Here is an 18,559-nt window from a genome sequence, read left to right as displayed (position 1 = left end):
CGTCACGGTGGATGTTGAAGGAGGGTTCGGAAACGCAACGCCGGGCCAGTTCGGGGCCCACCTGTCATGCAATCGAGCGGCGCTGTCGGCGTATCAATGCGACCTCGCCCGGAGGACAGCGGCCGCGGTGGCGTGGGCCGGCTGCCGGCAGCATCGTCGCCGGGATGGAGACACCGGACATGGATGGAGTTGGAAGGAGAAAAGGAAGGGATCGCAGATCGCCTGCTGTTTGAATTGATGACGAGTGGCTGTCTGGCTTTCCTTCCTTCACGAATTGTCTGGCTCCAGAAGACCACAACCGAGTGGCACTACTAGTCATCAGACACGGACAGACAAGGTCCAGTACGTCCTTTTCTCTTTCATCACAACTGGATTGCTCTAGATAGAACATTGACGCTGATCGACGCCTCCATTATTTGCTCTAGAACGACACTACTTTTTGCGCACGTATTCGTCGTACGCTTTTGCGGTCTGGGTCTGGCGGGCCTGTATAATCTCTCGCTATCCCATCAATTCTCCAACTTTTGTTGGCTAAAGTTATAATTTTGCATGTGCGCTATAGGAAAAAAACTTCAAACGAAAATGAAGAAACACCCGCAAAAACGAAAATGAAGAAAAAAATAATAAATCTTACACCACATGCACGAAAGCCTACCCGAGAAAGCCCAATATCTACTTTTTTTAAGAGCCCATCATCTACCTGATCAGGCCCAGTTATTTAATTTGATTTCCTCCAGAGATTGGCTATGGCCCCACTATAAAAGCCTCCGGAACCCGGCACGATCAAGACAAAATCAAACTAACGAAGGCAACCAAAATCACCCCCGCCGGTCTCGAACTCTCTCGATCCGCGATCGCCGTCGCGCTCCTAAGCCCCAACGCACGTACGCGCGCAGCGGATCAAGAGCGCCAGCGATGGCACCCGTGACGCAGAAGCAGCACCACTACACCGAACGGTGGGGCGATCTCCTGGACGACGACGACCTCGACCTCGGCGTGCTCCTCCCGCCGCCGGTCGTCGTCGGGCCCGACGCCAAGGGCATCAAGAAGGTGATCGAGTATCGGATCGACGCCGAGGGCAACAAGGTGAAGGTCACCACCACCAAGCAAGTACGCACGGTGCGCCGCTCCAAGAACGCCATCGAGCGCCGCTCCTGGTCCAAGTTCGGCGACGCCGCCAAGGAGGCCGCCGGATCGCGCCTCACCATGGTCTCCACAGAAGAAATCCTCCTCGACCGCACGGGTGCCTCAGGTCGTCGCCGTTTCATACCTCTATATATTTTTCTTTCATCTGATGAATCTGCATTGTTCATATGTTCAATCGATCTGGGTTAGAATTGGGGTGCTCTGGTTCGATTCGTGAGTCCTGTTTGTCGTTTCAGTACATGATATACACGGTCTATGTCAATATTTGGGGATAGAATCGAGATTGCTGTAGGTACATTGCCGGTTTTTATGCTTTTAGATCATATACATGATAGGATCGACGTCTTTCATGATAAGCAGCAATATACAAGCATTGTATAGCAGTAGCAGGTGAGGATTCTATACAGCCAGATCTGTACATACCATAGGAATTGCAACAATTTTAATTTGAACGTGATTAGTTCGTTGTAATTGGTAACCTAATCTGTACAACGATAGGAATTGCAACAAATTTTTAGTTTGTCTGCTGAATAGGAGCAATAATCGCTATATATACTACCTGCAAAAAAATCGCTATATACTGCAAGGAGGAATACAATAGCAGGTTTTTAATTTAAACTGTATAAGCAGTGGTAGGGTTGAATCAGATAACAAAGTTGTTCTTTTATTTGGCTGCAATGGCTTCAGAGAATCTAAAATTTTGAATATGCATTGTATACTATAATAAAAAAATGTGTAGACGTATTTGCTGATCATGTAAACTGTAATTTCATTAGAATTGGATTTCCTAAGTTAATATGTGGGATTTAAAGAAAGGCTTTTTTTGTGTCAGCATGTTAAGACTTAGTTACTTTTGATTAATACTTGACAAAAGGATATCAATAGTGTGCATATTATGAAAATAGACCTCTCGTTCAGCCCTTGCTAATTTTTTATGGTAGCAGTGCCGGTAAGGAGAATCTCTTTAGAACATATGACAATGTATATTCTTGGTGATAACGATTTCGACATCTTAGGTTCTGAAGTCTCTTAATTTTGCTAGTTTTGCTTTAGTACTGTTATCTTGATGTCTTTGTGCTTATTTGCTAATTTTTCTCCTTAATACAAAGATACACAACTCTCCCGCTCATTTTTTTGCTAACTGTTCTCCTCGTTGCAGGGAGCAAAGCCGACGAGCTATTTACTAAGCTTGATTCGCTGGCTAAGGCGAATGAAACGCAAGGGGGAGTTCTCATGGTTTGCAGAACCTGTGGGAAGAAGGGTGACCACTGGACCTCAAAGTGCCCCTACAAGGACCTTGCTCCACAACAGGGTGAAAGTTCTACTGACAGGCCTCCTAGTGCGGACGGCTCTGCAACACCTGCGAAGGGTGGAACATATGTTCCTGTTTTCAGGAGGTCAGGTGCTGATAGGAGTGGAGCAGATGTGATGAGGCGGAGGAATGACGAGAACTCTGTCCGCGTGAGCAACCTATCAGAGGATGCACGCGATCATGACCTCGCAGAGCTGTTCGGCCAGTTTGGCCCTCTCAACCGTGTATATGTGGCATTGGATCGGGCGACTGGAGAAAGCAGGGGGTTTGGCTTCGTGAACTTTGTTCACAGGGAGGATGGCGAGAAGGCTATCAAGAAGCTTAATGGCTACGGTTACGATAACCTTATCCTATGCGTGGATTGGGCAGGACCAAGGCCCAACTAGTTTTTGCTACTAGTGCTTAAAAGTTTATATTTTTTTTCTTTTTTCTACTCGTGTTATACTGTCAGTATGACGGTTTAAAGTAGCAGTCTTTGTGAACATACCTTTGTCGCGATGCTGATTTATGTTATTGGACGACAATACTTGAACTCGCTGATGTTTTTGCTGCGGCAATAGTCTTGCAATTGTGAAATTTTGGAGTATTGTTCCACTTCTGAATGTCGTCTGTAGGTATTGCTTTTCCATCCAGTACATGCGGTGTGCATTCTGCCTGTCACTTAGCATAAGCATGTTTGATGCGATGCCCTGTTCTGGATCGGATACACGGCAACAGTGTTCTGTACACTGTACTCACTTTGTTCATCTAGCTTATCATCCACCGGTCGGCAGTACTTTTCAGCATCAGTCATCAGCCAACTAGTGGTATTTTTCTCTCACAACAGACACCAATGAGCCGACAGTGTCAGCTGCTCATACTGGCAACCACTGAATTTTCTCGTCTTCCTCTCTCAAGCAGAACGACAAAACAGAATGCAACTAAACTCTCAAATTTGAATTCATAATGTTTCACGCCTGTACTCCAATCCCCCACAATAATCAATTTCACTCATCGAAGTGCAAAACTCGATTCACTCATCGAAATGCGAAGCATGATGGATGCACATGAACCACTTGCCTTCAACCTTCTCAAACACATTGGTTGCCACCTGCTTCCCCCAGCTGCTGCTCCCCTTGGTCCTGACCAGCTCCAGGCAGGTGACATAGCCGACATCGCCTCTGACATGGACCTCCACGTCCTGCAGGTCGATCTGCAGCGGGAACTCGTAGCCGGCGTCGCAGACCATCTCCCAGCTCTGCATCACCATCTCGTACCCGGAGATCCTCCCCGCCGACGGGTGCACCACGTAGACGTGGTCGCCCTTGGCCCAGACCTGGTGCATCGCCACGAGGTCGCCGTTCTTGAACGCCGTGTAGAGCCGGGTGTTCGCCGCCAGGACCGCCGACCGACCGTCCTGCTGGACCACGCGGAGCTCGTCCCGCAGCGCCGCGGCGCGGGCGTAGTCCTCCTCCTGGATCGCCGCCTCGAGCTCGCGTCGCAGGGACTCTTCGTCCGGGGTGCCGCCGGCGGCGCTCTCCGTGCTCGGACGCCCTTCGGCTTCCCCGCTCTTGACGCGAGCAGCTGGGAGCCTTGTGCCTTGCTGCGGACATGTGCTCGTCGTTTGTAGCCCTGCGCTGTTGACATGATCGGGGAAATGTCACAGCATGCTCAGTTCAACAGTACGTTAACCATGGCGTTGCACAATCGTAAATGGTGATGTGTAACTGTATATGCCAGCAAGAGTTGACATTTTGACCAGAACACTAAGACAGGAGAAATAGGCACGATTTTTTGCATCTGGATTCATAGTTCTCACTTCTCAGGCCGACCTCAGAAGAGCAAACCCGACAGAAACTTAAGATTCACTGAACAAACTTAACACAGTAATTCAGGTGAAGAAAAAAAATGTACGTCTAGCATTTGCTGATTATGACGATGTAACTGGGGAAAGAACCTGAACCCTGAAGCCAAGCATAAGAATGTTGAGCCAAGTGCCAGGGATTAAATTTAGTAAGCCCCCGAACCCCCCGATTCATAGATGCTGAGATGTAGCAAAACCCAAAATTGCTCGATTACTGCACGAGTGCTCGACTCGCTGCAGATTAACGCGAAAAGAAGCTTACAGAAGAGGGTCTCACAAGCGCCTAGCTCCGACGCGGAAGAGGCTTCCGGATGCGGATGCAGAAGTTGCCGGAATCGCGGGCCGCCACGAAGCCCTCGTTGGAGAGGCCGCCGCCGCCGCCGCCATTGCATATAGCAGTGGAAGGATATGGCGGCTGCTGAACGGGTAAGGAGGTATCTTGTTTCCTCAGTTTGCCACTTTGCCTAGCCCTTCTTTCTTTGGGCCTCTCGGGCAGCCAATAGTTGGGCTTGGGCCGAACAGCTCGGCCCTAATTGTCACTAATTCTAGGCTCCCAGTCTTCTTCCTTCTTTTCCTTTTATGTTCATTATTATGTACCTGGGAGATTGATCTCTGATAATATTCTCCTGGCATATGAATTCACCCATTACATGCGAAATAGAAGGAAAGGTAATAGTTATGCAGCGGTGGAACTTGATATGAGTAAAGCCTATGATAGGGTAGAGTGGCATTTCCTGTCAGACATGATGTCAAAATTGGGTTTCAGGCAGAATTGGATCGATCTGATCATGAAATGTGTAACCTCAGTTAAGTATCGAATAAGGATAAATGGAGAGCTGTCCGATGAAGTTGTGCCGGAGAGAGGGGTCTAAGACTGGGAGATCCATTGTCCCCATATTTGTTTCTCATATGCGCAGAAGGATTTTCAGCCTTACTTCATCAAGCTGAACAAGATGGAAGTCTGCAAGGGATTAAGGTTTGCCCAAATGCTCCTAGTGTGTCTCACTTGCTTTTTGCCGATGACTCTTTAATTTCGTTTCGGGCAAAAGAGGAAGATGCACAGCAGTTACAACATATCCTTAATTTGTATGAGGAGTGCTCGGGACAAATGATCAATAAAGATAAGTCAGCGATAATGTTCAGCTCAAATACACTTTTTTTTGAACGAACCAAATACACGGGATTCTGACCGGGAACTAGTGATGCAAACATTAAATGTTCAGAAACAGACCATGAATGAGAGATACTTAGGCACGCCTGTATATGTGGGGCAGTGCAGAACCAAAGTGTTTGCTTACCTGAAGGAGAGGATATGGCTTCGGATACAAGGATGGAAAGAGAAAATGCTCTCATGGGCAGGGAAGGAAATTCTAGTTAAGGCAGTTGCACAGGCGATTCCCACCTATGTAATGGGATGCTTTGACTTGACAAAGGAAATGTGCGATCAGATCAGCACTATGATAGGTAGGTACTGGTGGAGCAACCAAGATAAAGATAACAAGATTCACTGGTTAAGATGGGAAAAGCTCACTCAGTCGAAGGAGGAGGGAGGACTGGGTTTCAGAGATATACATATCTTCAACCTAGCACTGCTAGCAAAGCAAGGATGGAGGCTGATTCATAACCCAGACTCTCTATGTGCACAAGTTCTGAAAGCGAAGTATTTTCCGGAGGGAGATATTCTGAGTGCACAAAAGTCTGCAAACATGTCATACACGTGGAGGAGCATTCTTAAGGGTGTTGAGGTGCTAAAGGATGGCATAGTGTGGAGAGTTGGGGATGGAAGCAAGATTAATATGTGGAAGGACGAGGACCCGTGGCGGCCAAGAGTTTCTACGAGAAAACCAATCACCCCGAAGGGTAACAATCTAATGACGAAAGCGGCTGAGCTAGTCGATCCAACCACTGGAACTTGGGACGAGGAGCTGGTGAGACAAACTTTCTGGCCGCAGGATGCTAAGGATAAATTGGCAACACCAACCCACCCAGAGCTTGAAGACCTAGTTAGTGGCCTGGCACTATGATGCAAAGGGCATTTTCTCTGTACGCTCAGCCTACAAGGTTCACAGAGAACAGCTGCGCAGAAACAGTAGGAGAGGTGCAGGTTCATCAGCGGATGGCAACATCTTGGAGAAAGAACAATGGAAACACATTTGGAAACTGAAGTGTCCAGGGAAGATCAAGCAGTTCCTGTGGCGTTTCACGCACAACAGCCTGGCTGTACGAAGAAATCTACAAAGGAAGGGGATGGACCTGGATACACGTTGTGTGATGTGCAACAGGTTTATAGAAGACTGCAAATATGTGAAAGAACTTTGGAGGGAAGTATGCCTGGAGGAACAACGAGTTGCACTAGCAAATGAGCTCTCGGCTCGGCAAGATGTAATAGCTCTGATCCTGAAGATGGAAGAGGGGCTACAACTGAGAGTGATTCTGTTGCTATACCAATGGTGGAACGAAAGGAATCGTGTGCGTGAAGGAGATAGGAGGAGAACAGTTGGAGACATAGCCTTTGTAGTACACAGGAACACTGATGAGTTTCTGGAGCTCCACAAGCAGGCAGTTGTTAATCACACCAGCACTCCACGGCGCTGGAGCAAACCACCTGTGGATTGGCTTAAAGTAAATACGGATGGTGCTTACTCATCAAGAACATCAGAAGAAGGATGGGGTTACGTGGATGATGCTGGTGATGTAGTTGCAGCCGGAGCAGGAAGTCTGAAGTACGTCCGTGATGCACTACAAGCGGAAGTCCATGCTTGCATACAAGGCGTTCAGGCAGCAATAGCGAAAGGAATTGATAAGATCATCCTGGAGACAGACTCTTTAATCCTAAAGCAAGCACTTTCATACAGACTTGCAGAAGCTGGAGGAGCGATCTATGAACTGAAGAATACTGCCCTCGGAAGCTTTAGTAGCTATTTGTGTAATTTTGTGCCAAGAACATGTAGTACGGTAGCTCATACCCTAGCGGCAGAAGGATGCATGTGTCCTCAAGGAGCGGATGTCCACTGGGACATCACGGCATCGTTTGTAGAGGACCTTGTGGCCAGCGATGCTGCTGAGCCGGTAATCTAATGGAAGCCCTTTCCATGCAAAAAAAAAAGTGCATCGTTTTTTTAAATAATTATCTGTGCATCACTCACACACGAGCGACAGCCTGATACGCTACAGTGGTGTTCTTGCCACTGGCGCAGACGTCCAACAGTGCATAGTGCTTGCGCCAGGGTTGTAAAAACATGATATTGGTTCATTACTCATCAGTATAGAACCTCAATGGTTCACCATGTTTCGTACATTTTTAGAGAAAAACTCAAATAGGCACAGTTTTTTCTTTTGTCCGTGTGGTTTCAACTTTCAAATCCCAGTGTACTAACAATTTCTATGACAATGAGCCAAAGTCCACAATTAGAACAGCCACGGGTGCACCACGTAGACGTGGTCGCCCTTGGCCCAGGCAGGCCTGGTGCATCGCCACGAGGGCGCCGTTCTTGAACGCCGTGTAGAACCGGGTGTTCGCCGCCAGGACCGCCGACCTGCCGTCCTGTGGACCACGCGGAGCTCGTCTCGCAGCGCCGCGGCGCGGGCGTAGTCCTCATCCTGGATCGCCTTCTCGAGCTCACGTCGCAGGGACTCTTCGTCCAGGGTGCCGGCGGTGGCACTCTCCGTGCTCGGACGCCCTTCTGCTTCCCCGTTCTTGCCGTGAGCAGCAATGAGCCTTCTGACTTGGTGCGGGCAAGCGCTTGTTGTTTGGACCCCCTGCGCTGTCGACATGACCGGGAAAATGTCACAATCACAACATGCACAGCTCACAGTCCATTAATCACAACATGCACTTGCAAGGGATATACTACATTCATAATGGATTGAGAAATGGTACTGCCAAAAGAATGAATTATGATAGTAGATGTTTATTTCCATAGGACAAGCTAATCATGATAGTAGATGTTTATTTCCATAGGACAAGCTAAAGAGGAGGCCAAGAGGACTCCAATGACATGAAGATGCTCACATATTGTAAGGAGAAACTGACCAGCGCACAAAAATATATGCTCAATGCAAAAACATCCATATCCTATTCTCATGTCCCAAAATTGAAAAGAAAAAAACTCAAGCGAAACAAGGTTACAAGCAGAACTGAGATAGGCAAATCTGCAATGAATTTGAACAAATGCAGAGCCTATAATACTTGCCTGAGACCTTATACGGTTATACCTACAGCTAGAACACTCAGGTCAGACAGTGCCTCTCAACCCCAAAAATGCATTGCCAGGATAATATATGAGCAAACAGTCAGGACGATTAGGCCAGGTGCCAGACAGCGGATGCAATGCAGTGCCTTCAGCAAGCAATCCCAAGCAAACAGGCTAGTGAGATGACAGCAGCGCTAGCACGAGAAACACAAACAGCTAGCTGTGAATCCCATTTCCATTTCCCAACTGCAGCACATACCACAACCCAAGCAAACTGACAACATCTATCTTCTAAAATTCACACGAACATTCCAGCCAGATTACAACAGTCGTTAACCCAAACAATCATATGAACACAGAACACATCACAGTCGAAGCTCACACAGCAATCACTGTTTCTGGTAAGCTGGGAAACAAGAACCAACATCACCCAGCATGCACGCACACAAAACCTTCCTCAAACCGAAGACACAAGAGCCCAATCCCAGCATTTAACATCCAGAAGCTTCTAGAAAGGGATGGAGACCAAAAAATGGAAGGAATTTTTTTCAGACGTCACAAAATGGAACTCACCCACGAGGATTCCAGAGAGCCTAAGAGGCAGGGGCACTGACGGGTTCATAATCTCCTAACCTAACCAACAGTAACACAAACAAATCACCCAAAAAACTAAAGAAAAAATGGACGGAATTCAAACTAGTCGGGCCAATCTGCTCACCAGATTTTGATGATGTCGAGCTTGTGGTAGAACCGCACATTCACCTTTCGTTTTCACCACAAGAAAGGCAGACCTGTTGTCCTCCTGGAGCTTGCACAGCTCGTCCCTTCTGACAGCCACAGGTCCACCAATTTTACCCAAATTTCCCTGTTTTCTAGATTGTTCAAAGGCAAATGCTGTCTGTTTTTGCTTCTGTTTCTCTTCTTGACATCAGCTGCTTGAGCCTGGTTTCCAGATGTGTTGTCCTGTGCTGGTCTGGAATTTTGTCGATGTTTAGGCTTCTTCCTGATCGCCTACAGAATTATGGCTCCATGATGCTCATTATTTTTGCACTACTTGCCATAACTGAGTTTGCAGCCTGATGCACTACAGTGACTGTACTAATCATACCCAAATTTCTTGCATGCAGATTTCCCTGTTTTCTGGATAGGCAAAAGGCAAAAGCTGTCTGTTTTTGCTTCTGTTTCTCTTCTTGACATTAGCTGCTTGAGCCCGGTTCCCAGATGTGCTGTCCTATGCTGGTCTGGAAGTTTGACGATGTTAAGGCTTCTTCCTTCTACCGCCTTTCTTTACAGAGCAAAGTCACATCTCCCTTTCCCTCCCTGAATGCCTACAGAATTATAGCTCTTTGATGCTAATTATTTGTGCACCAATTGTCATACCCGAGTTTGCAGCCTGATGCACTCAGTGACTGCCTTGTATTCCATCATTGTAAGACTGGCACACCATGCTGTTGACCTAGGTGCCAGTGCCACTACATGTGTTCCCCAAGTGCTATAGTTGTTACCTACTCGAGCCTGTAAGTAACTTTTTTCAACCTCTTAATTAGCATTCTGAATATGCTTCATGACAACTGGATAAATCTCCATGTCAGTGTTGCCCTTGTTGACCGGATCAAGTTAGTTGATAGTTCAAGTATTTAGATATGGTCAGATAGGAAAGACTAGTGGCCCACAGTTCTTCTTAGGTAGAAACATCATGTGCTGTATGGGTCCAAAGCTTCAGGATCTGTGTTTCAGGTACCTTTGTAATTGTAAGTCTAAAACAAATCAACATCTGCATTGTGGAAGATACGCATGCTAGGTATTAGAACAAGACGATATTTTCACAAGCAACAAGAACAAATTATACGAATCTGAATTACCCTGATCATTCGTACTTATCATGCTTGGAGCATAGAGCGAACTACAACAGGCAAGTAAGCTAGATAAATGGCACAGTGAGGAGCAAATAACACCATGAGTTTGGTTTACCCTTGAGAGACTAACTGAATTATTGACTGTAGAAATATATTACGTAACAGCACACCACAACCTGATAGAAAAAATGCTTGCAAATATAAATTAGAATGCCGATACTCTAGTTGATCCGCTAAAATAACAAACACAAAACAACATTTCTGAGACAAATACCGGTACTGCAGGCATGATAAGCTCATGTTCCTACCAAAGAACACCTAATGATAGTACCGAACTTGAAACAAAAAGATGGTTTCATAAGGTATAGAAATTATAACTCCAGTTCATTCAAGTATCGATAACCAATTTACAAAAATAAACCAAACATTGATTCCATTAGCTCATATAAACACATCACCACATTTCTGCTTCCTCTTCCCAATTGTCAGAAATAAACTCAAACCTAAATTCCATTAGCTCATATAGTTAGGCAGAAGTATTAAGTAGAATTCAATTTAGGGCATTCATGAGTCATGGTGTGGAATTTTACAGTTATTTCATTTAAAGTTCTTTTGCGTCTACGAAAAGTATTGTAACATACATTTATGTACCAAAACGGGCATAAAATAACATGATCACTAATCATTATAATGCAATCTGTCTACTAGCATTACATATATTTTATAATAGTATAGTGACCTTCAGCTTACCTCAATGCATGGCAGCAGAAGATGCTGAAATGCTCATACTACCCACACTTGCAACTGTATCTACTACCACCATCCAGAACCTGTACTTCAAATCTGACGTTCTACCACTGCTCCCTTTCACTTGCATTCCAATGTGTACTGTGTTCACTTTCCATCACTGACAGTACCTTGTGGTTATGTGACTTGTTAACCTCTATGAAACATTCAGAAAGCAGTTGCAGTATGTAATTCCAATGCAAGCTTCTCTATGCCACATGCGGCTTTGAAGTCTCTTAACCTGAGGCAAAAACAAACATTTCAATTGCAGTGATTTTCATCAGACATGATGTACTCGCAAGAGGACCAGTATAATACCTGTCATGTTTCATGGTCTTCCCTTCCTGTCTCCATCCTCTGATCAAAGATAAGCTTGCTGCAGTTCAGCAGGAACATGTTCATTGAAGAATTCCTGGGTGGTTCCTTGGTGCAAATCTTTTCACTATATGATTGGCACATTCTACTCTCTGGGTTCTTAACATTCTTGCACAGAATTATCTTCGGACCATGGTTTTCTGCACTCATGTCCTGATCAATAAAGCATAATCTCTTGGGTTGTAATCTTGTACTGGTCAAGCATATTGTCCTATGTTCTTCCAAACTCTTCAAATGTCAACAATAAACCTATGAAAAAAATCTTAGAATTTCCAGTTTTTTCTGTATATGGGACCAAGATCCTTGACACTTGAAATGTCACCATAGATATGTGCCAAGAATCACATCAGCTATAGGCTATAGCAGCACCCCCAGTCACTGAACTGTTCAAGATGAAGAAACGATGATCAGAAACAAATACTGCATTTTTAAACAAAATGTTCACATTACAGTAGAATAAATAACATATAATACTAATCAAGCACTGTAAAAAAGTTTCATTATATGCATTTTGATAACATAAACTAGTGCATAGTTGACTGACCTGTAAGATAATCTGTGTCTTTCAACCCATCAGGACAAAAATTCAGTGAACACATATTCGAGAATTGAGACACAGGTTATTATTTATTGATAGGGATAAGTCTATTTTACAACCTCGAACTAGTCAAGAAGTCCGTTTTTCATCCTCCTACTACGAAACCGGGTAACCTAGGCCCTCGAACTGGCAAAACCGTCCGAATCACCCCCTCGAGCACTGTAGCAAGTTGTTTTGAGGGCGTTATTGCTACAGTAACATTTTCGAATTTCTGGAATTTCACCTCTCTCAATTAAATAAGAAAGAAAGCATAGTTAATATTGTCTAAAAATCATGATATTTTTTTGGGAGGTAGATAAAAAGACAAGGAATTTATTTTGGCTAGATGTGATACATTAAACATAATGAAATTTGAATTATAAAATTTTAAAAATGGGTAGAATTCAAAATTTCTTGAATTTTTGGGTTAGCTAAACCTTTGATAAAAATGAAATAAAAATATGATAATTCATAATTTTTTATTTAGTTTAATAAGGTATTTTTTATTGGCCCAAGTTTTTATGAAAGTTTTTGAATTCCTTCGCAATGCTCAAATTTGATTCCTCAAATTTTAATTTATGAATTTTCTATAGAACTTGGGCCAATAAAAAGTACCTAACTAAACTAAATAAAAAATTATGAATTATCATATTTTTAAAGCATTTTTATCATAGGTTTAGCTGGCCTAAAAATTCAAGGAATTTTGAATTCTACCTATTTTTAAAATTTTATAATTAAAATTCCTTTATGTCTATTGTAGCACATCTAGCCAAAATAGATTCCTTGTCTTTTGATCTACCTCCCAAAAAAATATCATGATTTTTAGACAGTATTAACTATACTTTCTTTATTATTTAATTGAGAGAGGTGTGAAATTCCAGAAATTCGGAAATTTTACTGTAGCAAACCGACTTTGGCTGAGCCAGGGTTGTTTTTCAAACGGATTCGTTAGTTGGAGGTGTAGGATGTCCGGTTTCGTAGTTTAAGGGCCAAAATCGGACTATCGTGATAGTTCAGGGTTGAAAAACAGACTTTTCCCTTATTTATTTATATGGGCTGAACCCACTCTAGGCCAGCAATGCGCACGCTAGGAATCTTGGGCTGAGACGCTGAGTTGCGTGATGAGACCTGGCAGCTCCTATTGCTTCCCACCTTGCTTGGTTGTTCAACAGAAGCAGCAACACAGCAAGCAGTAACAACATGCCCCACAGTAAGGAACCTGCTTGACTCCAAGCAGGAACAAAGGGAAAAAGCTGATGAAGGACATCCATGTATTCCCACGTCACCAGTGATTTCGGCCAACTATACCATTTGCTGAGAACCTGTTGAACTGGGGCGAGGATCTGGGATGGATTCAGATACCTCATTGGTAGGAGTAGGACCAACAGCTTCAGCTGGGAGATGCGAACAACCAGATGAATAAAAGAAGAAGCTGGTAATTCCAACTTGTAGGCGACAAAAATCAATCTTGCTGAGGATATTAAATGGACCAAAGAACTTGAATGCTAGCTTCCGATTAGCTATTGGTGCCAAAGAAGATTGAACGTAAAGTTGAAGTTTGAGAAACACTAAATCGCCAACCTGGAATGAGCACTCAGAGTTGTTTTCATCAGCCTGACTCTTCATCCTGAGCATGATGGAAGTGTTGCTGAATTAAACTGGACATTAACTGTTTTTCTTTCATCCAGGAAGACAAGTCAGGAACTTGATATTATCAGCTGCAGATAGGCCCAGACTCTTGGGAGTGTAACCATACAGAGCTTCAAAAGGGGAACACCCAAATAGCAGAGTGAGTAGAGGTTTTGTACCAGTATTCAGCTAGGACTAACCAATCCATCCACTTCGAGGGACAAGTGTGGCCAAACACCTGAGGAAGGTCAGGTATCCAGGCACTGATTGACTTGTTCAGGTTCAGGTCGCCAATCTGTTTGAGAGTGGTAACTAAAGCTCATACAGAGAGAAACTTTGGCCAAACTTGAAGAGTTGAAGGGCTCCTGCCAGAAGTTGCTTGTGAAAACTTTGTCCCTGTGAGAAATGGAGTCTGGAAGACCATGAAACTTATAGATCACCAGCAGCAGTAAAGGGATGAGAAAGTGGCAGAATTTATCCACAATCACAAGAATGCAGTTCTTGCCCAAGGACTTTAGGAGACCTTCCACAAAATCCATTGTGATTATATTCCAGGCAGAAGAGGGAATAAGGAGGGGGCTGTAGCAGCCCAGCATACTTGGAACTGCAATGATTTGAGATTGTAAAGTAGAATTGTTGCCCAACCATATTCCATTCTTGAATCTGAGCACATCTATTGTAGTGAAAAATTGGGAACTGCAGTAGAACTCACCGACAGCTTAGAAAACAACTCTTGAACTTGCACATCTTGAGAGTAGCCTTGCACAATGGCAGATGTCCATGCTGGAACACAAGAAGAAATAGCAAACAAAGCAACATGTTAATGCAGCCTCCTGGAAGAGTATCAGCTACCTGTTGGCAGAGCCCTGCTTGTATTGTTCCCACTGTCCAGTTGCATGTTCTACAGGAAGTCCTGGAGTTGTGCACTCTCATCACAAAAAAGACCAGCATAGAACACTGTCTGGAAGTGGTTATTACTATTAACACCGACGAAGAGGCCAAATGACATTGGTGTCAATAATAAAACATCTCCAAAGAAATCATAGTCCCACTGGCTTCTACCATTGCACCAACCACCAAAGTAGATTTTTTATACTGCCCATCTATCAGGTCAACACTGAACTGGGAACTTGTCGGGCCAGGTCAACCACCAAAGTGACTTCCAACTCTACAATAGCTTGCAGAGATATTATGCTTGACATCTTGAATACTTCCCATTACAAAGAGAATGCCAAATCAACTGACCAGTTGAGAATAAAAATACACACACCAGCAACAGTTTCCAGGATATATCTTCAAACTGGGAAAACAAAACAGAGCAAGTTATAAAAAAACAAATAATCATGAACTAAAAAAGAAGGTTAAATAAGCGTGCCATATTACCTTAGTTTATAAGAAATTGATGTAGATCTTCTCTTGAAATACCATACCCAACAGAATTCAATCTTCCATGGTACATACAGACCACATGTCCATGGTTGTTTAAAACTGGTGCACCAGAACTTCCATCACCTCCACAGATGTTTAACTCAGTCAGATGCATGTCATATCCCTTGGATTGATCTCTTGTGATTTGTCCATACACTCTAGATTGTGAAATCACTTGTCCAATCACAGGTGTGTCCTTTCTCAACGGGGGCCATGAAACCATTAGGACATCATTTAGAGGCGGAGGACTGAAGCGAGAGATACGAAGGGAAGGATGAGGCATTTCACAACGGATCAGATTATTATCAGAATATAAATTATCCTTATTAATGCGTAAAAACATTATATCCTTGTTTTGATCGAACTTAGAAACTGTTGCTGGTGTGTATATCCTTGGATCTAGATCAGGGTCAGCATAAAGGTTTGGAAAAGTATTGGCCATATTTTGCTTATAGTGTTGGCAGATCACCAACACTTGGAACCAAGTGTTTATCTGTGCACAGTTGATTTGGACTTGAGCTGAATAGAAGTCACCAAATGCATGGGCACACGTCAAAACATAATAGTCAGTGTCAGTCTCAGATTCCACAAAACATGTGACCATCTTACATGAATTAACTGTCTCATTAGCTTCCTCCTCAGTCATATGAAGATTAATCCTCAGATGATCAAGAACATTTGCAATCTGGGATGGTTCTACAGAAACTTTGAGAAAAAACAAAGAATTCTCTGTCTTTGTTTTGCAAACATACTCGTGAGCTAGGTTTGAGAATGTATTGGGCACAATCAGGCCCGCCATCTGAATAAGAAAATAACAATATCAATAAAGACCTTATACACTAAGCATATGGCATGTGTAATCTAAAAATAGCGACAAGCATGTGGTACAACAAAAACGAGAGAAAGTATCATCTGTCAAGTAGATAATATGCTCAGTACATCGTAACCCCACATGTACATTCCACTGGCTACTTCAGTAATTCAGTTAGAGGATGGATCAGCCCTCAGGTATCGCAAACATGTGGGATGAATGTGCCTGCAAAGTCATTCAGATCACTCTGCTAATTCAAAACAAGGTACAGAGGCCTGTTGTTTGTGACATGGGGCTGATAGCATATGGGACAGAATGGAATTTGGAGAGGATGGAAGAGGGCTGAGCAGATCTTACCCTTGCTAGTCTCAAACAATCCATTCCTTACCCAAGTTTTCTACAAGCTGGAATTAAAGCATTCTATCCCAGAGGTTTTTTGCTCCAAGTGGGTCATGCTCATGCATAATAGAAATATGCATAGCCATGCGCATGAGACCAAAAAAATGACAAAAAACAAACTCCATTTATCATATTCAGATTGGGTTTATCAGTGTTCTTCCCAGATTGTAGTAGTGCTTATTTCTCAAATGGTAAAATTTGAAGACTAGTGCCCATACATAACCATCTGGTACAGCCTCTTGCGTGATGCTCTCTTCATTTCAATAGGTATATCCAAATTGGAATGTTAGGAAACAGATGAACAAGACTCCAGAATGGTACTCTAGTCAGTCGTGTCAGAATCGGTATAGGAAGTATGAACAACAAAAGCAAACTAGCCCAACCGTTTGGTGCCTTACAACAGTTTGATCAGCAAGATTATCCTCAAGGTTGGCATTTATTTTCAACACAAAAAATGGAGGTTGGAGAATTGGCCAACAGTCCAACATGCTAATAAAAGACAGAACTGGATTTGCTTGGAGTCAAAGCTAGACTACATTCAAATGTCATCACTTCATTTTGTATCAGCCTGCCCCTTTATATGTCAATCCTTCAATGTTAGTTTTAGAATTCATTTTACTTGGTAGATTATTGCAAGTGTTTCATTAGTGACGAATCTTCATTTAACCTTTTATTTTGTGCAAATTGAGTTTACAGGTGATTCGCTGCGTTTACCTGCAAAAGATGTGTCCACAGAATATCCACTGAGATGTGGACACCGTCAATTTTTACCAAAATTGAGAGAGTAGAAATAATTTACTTTCTAGGTCTACCTTTTATATTATGAAAACATCAGAATCAGTAGTATTCTATATGCCTTCATTTTGGTGTTCTAGTGCAGCAAGACTTAGAGTCTACTTCTAACTACTCCCTGATCCCTGGGTATCACATTGTTTCTCCTGCTGCTCCTCCTGATACCCTCAATACCGAATCCCCCGCAAGGTGTTCAATTAAATGGCGCAGGCACTCTCAACATCGCATATCCAACTAGGTGTTCATCTGCACCCTCAACTAGCAGGTCAAGGCCATGTCACCGTCACATCACGTCCTCGTTTATCTAGGCACCAAGTGGCTACAAGGCTCCGCATGACTCCTCGTTGGAGTAATCTGTCAACACAAAGCTGGATAATATTGCGACCACAAACTGCTCGACAGAATGCCCTGTCAACCCCAAAGTCATGTACCCATCCAGAGTGCGCCCTTGCCCACTTTCCAGGCATTAAACCGTCACAGCATAAGAATCGAATGCCCTCTCTACAATATACGATCACCCAACTTGCATAAGAGTGCCGCAAAACAGCAAGTCCCCCAAGTGCTAATGCCCCTCAAAAATCTGCTTCAGTCCCGTAATCACCAATGCACCTCTAAAATCCACAAGTAGTATCCGAGCAAAAAACATCACAGATTGGAAACCCATCAAACCCTAGCCTAGCAGCGCAGGACAAACAAAACCACCACGACTACAGCAAGCACGACGGCAATTCCAAACAAGCAAAACATATTGATCACAATCGGAAGCAGATAAAGGCGTTGACAGTGAACTCACCTTCACTCCTCGGGAGACGAGAAGAAGGCAGGACCCAAACCCTAACCGAGGTCGCTACTCGCTAGGAGTAGGAGGCGGCGGCGCAGGCGCAGGCGAAGATGGAGAATGGAGAGGGGCTGAAGAGGGGAGGGAAGCGAGACGAAAAGCAAATGCGAACTCGCTCTCTGTGTTCCCATTGGCCAATCCTGTTGCTTTTGGTCGTGCTATGTTGTGGGGCCGGTCGCAGTGTCTTGACCATGTTCCTCTAGTTTGGACCAGCTTCTCACCGTCTTGCTGGTAATATATCCGGATCGTTTTAAAAAAAATCGAATCAAATCCGGATCGAAACAACTGCTGATGAATTTTATTTTTCTAACTTTACTTGGATGCATTCGTTGATACCGTGAATATGAATATCAGAATATGATGTCTCCGATTTCTGGATTTTTTTTCATAAATAACCATTTCAAATTATTCAATTAAGAAACTTACTGTGTGGCTCCCTTTTCACGTACTCCATATAACAATAGCATTTAGATGTGACTAGTTACAATGCGCCACATGCATCTTAAATAAGTCAACATTTCTAAAGAGTATCGATATCACGTGGATTTCACGAGAATCATATAAATTGTAAAAA

At 43.7% G+C, this 18,559-nt stretch overlaps 3 protein-coding genes across 10 annotated transcripts; 1 reads left to right on the top strand and 2 right to left on the bottom strand.

The window, feature by feature from the left end:
• The first annotated feature begins 840 nt into the window (after positions 1-840).
• Positions 841-3,036, top strand: LOC120676115 (eukaryotic translation initiation factor 3 subunit G-like). Its single transcript, XM_039957336.1, has 2 exons — positions 841-1,252; positions 2,306-3,036. Exons 1-2 carry the CDS (start codon positions 916-918, stop codon positions 2,842-2,844), a joined length of 876 nt encoding a protein of 291 aa, XP_039813270.1. The 5' UTR covers positions 841-915; the 3' UTR covers positions 2,845-3,036.
• Positions 3,037-3,304: 268 nt separating this feature from the next.
• Positions 3,305-4,734, bottom strand: LOC120676114. The gene is made up of 2 exons (XM_039957334.1): positions 4,579-4,734; positions 3,305-4,074 (listed from the first exon to the last, which is right to left on the bottom strand). The coding sequence occupies exons 1-2, from the start codon at positions 4,686-4,688 to the stop codon at positions 3,471-3,473; spliced, it is 714 nt and encodes a 237-aa protein (XP_039813268.1). The 5' UTR covers positions 4,689-4,734; the 3' UTR covers positions 3,305-3,470.
• Positions 4,735-7,565: 2,831 nt separating this feature from the next.
• On the bottom strand, positions 7,566-18,095 carry LOC120675895. 8 transcript variants are annotated; one of them, XR_005675529.1, is made up of 8 exons: positions 17,941-18,095; positions 15,101-15,944; positions 13,670-15,017; positions 11,455-11,894; positions 11,101-11,377; positions 9,213-10,268; positions 9,068-9,127; positions 7,566-8,065 (listed from the first exon to the last, which is right to left on the bottom strand). XR_005675529.1 is itself a non-coding variant. In XM_039957104.1 (3 exons), the coding sequence occupies exon 2, from the start codon at positions 15,942-15,944 to the stop codon at positions 15,102-15,104; it is 843 nt and encodes a 280-aa protein (XP_039813038.1). In that variant the 5' UTR covers positions 17,941-18,095; the 3' UTR covers positions 13,002-15,017; position 15,101. The 8 variants fall into 8 exon arrangements, 1 of the variants encoding a protein (XP_039813038.1); XR_005675531.1 differs by having other exon boundaries at positions 7,566-8,060; XR_005675528.1 differs by lacking the exon at positions 9,068-9,127 and having other exon boundaries at positions 7,567-8,065; positions 13,670-14,321; positions 14,430-15,017.
• Between the last annotated feature and the right edge of the window lie 464 nt (positions 18,096-18,559).

Source organism: Panicum virgatum, chromosome 5N, assembly GCF_016808335.1.
Source record: "Panicum virgatum strain AP13 chromosome 5N, P.virgatum_v5, whole genome shotgun sequence".
Classification (NCBI taxonomy): domain Eukaryota; kingdom Viridiplantae; phylum Streptophyta; class Magnoliopsida; order Poales; family Poaceae; genus Panicum; species Panicum virgatum.
This window is presented reverse-complemented; position numbering and strand designations above follow the sequence as displayed.

Coding starts and splice junctions, on each gene's coding strand:
- LOC120676115 (XM_039957336.1), top strand. CDS start 916: ATGGCACCCGTGACGCAGAAGCAGCACCACTACACCGAACGGTGGGGC. Junction 1,253..2,305: donor CGACCGCACGGGTGCCTCAG/GTCGTCGCCGTT, acceptor TCCTCGTTGCAG/GGAGCAAAGCCGACGAGCTA.
- LOC120675895 (XM_039957104.1), bottom strand. CDS start 15,944: ATGGCGGGCCTGATTGTGCCCAATACATTCTCAAACCTAGCTCACGAG.
- LOC120676114 (XM_039957334.1), bottom strand. CDS start 4,688: ATGGCGGCGGCGGCGGCGGCCTCTCCAACGAGGGCTTCGTGGCGGCCC. Junction 4,075..4,578: donor CGCGTCGGAGCTAGGCGCTT/GTGAGACCCTCT, acceptor TCATGTCAACAG/CGCAGGGCTACAAACGACGA.